Source organism: Colobus angolensis, unplaced genomic scaffold, assembly GCF_000951035.1.
Source record: "Colobus angolensis palliatus isolate OR3802 unplaced genomic scaffold, Cang.pa_1.0 Scaffold476, whole genome shotgun sequence".
Lineage (NCBI taxonomy): Eukaryota > Metazoa > Chordata > Mammalia > Primates > Cercopithecidae > Colobus > Colobus angolensis.
Window position 1 is genome coordinate 570960 of NW_012118221.1, and position 3729 is coordinate 574688.

Here is a 3729-nt window from a genome sequence, read left to right on the forward strand (position 1 = left end):
TTTTAGTAGAGACGGGGTTTCACCGTGTTAGCCAGGATGGTCTTGATCTCCTGACTTCGTGATCCACCCATCTCGGCCTCCCAAAGTGCTGGGATTACAGGCTTGAGCCACCGCACCCGGCGTTTCTTTCTTTATTTTTTAATGTTATATATTTATTTTTAAGAGACAGAGTCTCACTATGTTGACCAGGCTTGCTTTCAACTCTTGGGCTTAAGCAGTCTTCGTGCTTCAGCCTCCTGAATACCTGGGATTACAGGCATGTGCCACCATGCCCAGCATTCTTTTTAATCCTGATTACTATTTTTAAGTTAAAAAAATAAAAACATTGATAAAGCTAAAGTCTTCCTGTATCAGCTTGCGTGTGTATGTGACACATACACTTTCACTTCATTTTTATGTAGTTAAAAATGATATATATCAGAATTTCCTATTAAAAATGATATATATCACTTGGTATATACCGAATTTCCTGTACATTTACATACTTCGGTACATCTCCATGGAAAACATATCTTATAGGTCTATTTACATAAGTGACATATTGTATGTATTTTTATTCAATAAACCTTGAAGATTCATTAATTTTAGATCATATAAATCCATCACATTAATTTAAACTTCTACCTATTCTATCTAGTATTCAGCAGATTGGACAAATCACAGTTTAGTTTTGTTTATTTGTTTGTTTTTTGAGACAGAGTCTGACTCTGTCACCTAGGCTGGAGTGCAGTGGCACGATCTCAGCTCAGTGCACCCTCTGCCTCCCGGGTTCAAGCGATTCTCCTGCCTCAGCCTCCCGAGTAGCTGGGACTACAGGCGTGTGCCACCAAGCCCGGCTAATTTTTGTATTTTTAGTAGAGACAGGATTTCACCATGTTGCCCAGGCTGGTCTCGAACTCCTGACCTCAAGTGATCCTCCTGTCTCAGCCTACGAAAGTGTTGGGATTACAGGCATGAGCTATTGTGCCTGGCCTAGTTTTTTTACTGATACCCATTGAAAGTATTTCTAAATTTTTTTGCTGTGACACACCAGTCTACTTGAAATTTTCCTGCATATATAAATTTGGCACTTAAATGAGGATATCTGTAGGACACATTCTTTGATATGGAATTGCTAAAGTCAAAATAAGTATCTAGAATTTTGATAGATACTGCCAAATTATCCTCCAAAAATGTTTTTTGTTTTTTTTTTTGAGATAGAGTCTCGCTCTGTCGCCCAGGCTGGAGTACAGTGGCGCAATCTCAGCTCACTGCAACCTCTGCCTCCCGGGTTCAAGCAATTCTCCTGCCTCAACCTCCCGAGTAGCTGGGACTGCAGGCACCTGCCACCATGCTTGGCTAATTTTTGTGTTTTTAGTAGAGACAGGGTTTCACCATGTTATTGGCCAGGCTAGTCTCGAACTGACCTCAGGAGATCCACCCGCCTTGGCCCCCAAAGTGCTGGGATTATAGGCATGAGCCACTGCACCTGACCCAAAAATGTTTTTTGAAAATTAGTATCCCCACCTTCATTTCAAAAGGCATCTGTTATTCCTTAACCTCAGTAAGTACTGTGTATTATCTAGATTTCTTTACTTTTTGCCAGTCTGGTAAGTTACTAGGATAAAATGTAAATATCAGTATGTAGGTATATAAAAATCATTTTATTACCTTTTTCTCTTTTAGGTCTTTCCATTCATACTTTCCATGGGAACTTCTTTGTTAGGTCAACCGACTTATTGTCTTTGCCTAACGTCAACCCAGATGCTGGGTATGCAGTACAGATGTCAGTGGAAGAGAGTCTTACTGACACTCAGTTGGTTTCTTTTCAGTCAGCGCTCTTGTATACATCCAGCAAAGGTAAGCTGTTTGTTTGGATTTCAAATGTTCAAATATTATTTGGATTTCAAATGTCAAAGCAGGCTGTAAAACACATGTAGCATATCTTATGTGTGCTCACTTAAAATTTATTTATTTATTTATTTAGAGACGGAGTCTCACTCTGTCTCCAGGCTGGAGTGCAGTGGCGCGGTCTCTGCTTACTACAACCTCCGCCTCCTGGGTTCAAGTGATTCTCCTGCCTCAGCCTCCCGAGTAGCTGGGACTACAGATGTGCGCCACCACACCCAGCTAATTTTTATATTTTTAGTAGAGATGGGATTTTACCATGTTGGCTAGGATGGTGTCAATCTCTTGACCTCGTGATCTGCCTGCCTTGGCCTCCCAAAGTGCTAGGATTACAGGCATGAGCCACTGCGCCCAGCCCTTAAAATTTTCATTACTAAAAGCAGTAAACAAACTAAGAAGTTCAAAAAAGAGATTTTTAAAAATTTAGCATATTGTCATTTGAATACGATCCCTGTTCGTTTAGTAATAACCTGAATGAAAAGAATTTTATAGTTAAAAAAAATTAAAAGAAGTAGGGCCAGGTGTGGTGGCCTGTAAACCTAGCACTTTGGAAGGCTGACTGGGGAGGATCACTTGAGGCTAGGAGTTCAAGACCAGCCTGGACAACATAGTGAGACACTGTCTCTAAGAAAATATTTTTTTAATTAGCCAGGTATAGTGGCATACACTGGTAGTCCTAGCTACTTGAGAGGCTGAGTAGGGAGGATTGTTTGAGCCCAGGAGTTTGATGCTGCAGTGAGTTATGATTGTGCTACTGCACTTCTGCCTGGACAACAGAATGAGACCTTGTTTCTAAAAAAAAAGGATGAAATTTTTAATATTTATGTACCTACTTATTTTTAACAGAAATAGGTTCTTAGGTGTCCAGCCCTGTCTTGAACTCCTCACCTCAGGTGATCCTCTCACCTTAGCCTACCAAAGTGCTGGGTGCTGGGATTACAAGTGTGAGCCACTGTGTCTGGCTAATATAAAACTTTTGATACTATCTCTGCTTACTATATAACTATACTACCTGGTTCTAAATTGAAAATAAGTGATTTTTTTCATATATATATATATAGTTTGTTTTTAAGAGATGGAGTCTCACTGTATTGCCCAGGCTGCACTTGAACTCCTGAGCTCAAGGGATCCTCCTGTCTCTGCCTCTGGAGTAGCTGGGACTACAGGGGTGCACCACTGCACCCAGCTAAGAAGTGATTTTTCCAAGTGACTTTAACATAATCTTTTATTATATATAGTTGCCCCTTACTGTTGTTTGTGTATTTTCCCCAAAGGCGAAAGAAGAATTCGTGTTCATACTTTGTGTTTGCCAGTAGTTTCAACTCTGAATGATGTCTTTCTTGGAGCTGATGTTCAAGCAATTTCAGGGTTATTGGCCAATATGGGTAAGAGTTGTTATCTCTTATAAATATTTTACAAGTAATAACATTAGGCACATCCAAACAGTTTTGTTTTCCCTTAAATAGTTAGCTTTATAGTTTGAATGTTTTAGATCCCCTGGGGTGCCTGCTAAGTAACTATTTGAATGAAAAGATCTGCTGCAGATAATCTTATCTTTTTTGTTTGTTTATTTAAACAAATTTAGTGAGATATAATTACATACCATACCACTTCATCCAATTTAGTTGATAATTCATTTGTTTTTAGTGTTTTTACAGAGTTGTACAGCTATCATCACAATCTAATTTTATAACATTTCTGTTGCCCCAAGAGAAACCTCATGCTCATTAGCAGTTACTGCCCTCTTCTTCCTCTCTCCCTTACTGGCCTTAAGTAACCACTATAGTGTAGACACTATATTTGTCTACACTGAACTTAGCTGTATCTTTTTTTTTTTTTTTT

At 39.2% G+C, this 3729-nt stretch overlaps 1 protein-coding gene across 1 annotated transcript in view; it reads left to right on the forward strand.

Annotated features, from left to right (window-relative positions):
• SEC24A (SEC24 family member A) overlaps positions 1-3729 on the forward strand; it is a 107154-nt gene that overhangs the window by 78192 nt on the left and 25233 nt on the right. The window contains exons 16-17 of the mRNA XM_011958814.1: positions 1666-1839; positions 3162-3272. Coding sequence (XP_011814204.1) covers positions 1666-1839; positions 3162-3272 — 285 coding nt within the window. The remainder of the gene's footprint in view (positions 1-1665; positions 1840-3161; positions 3273-3729) is intronic.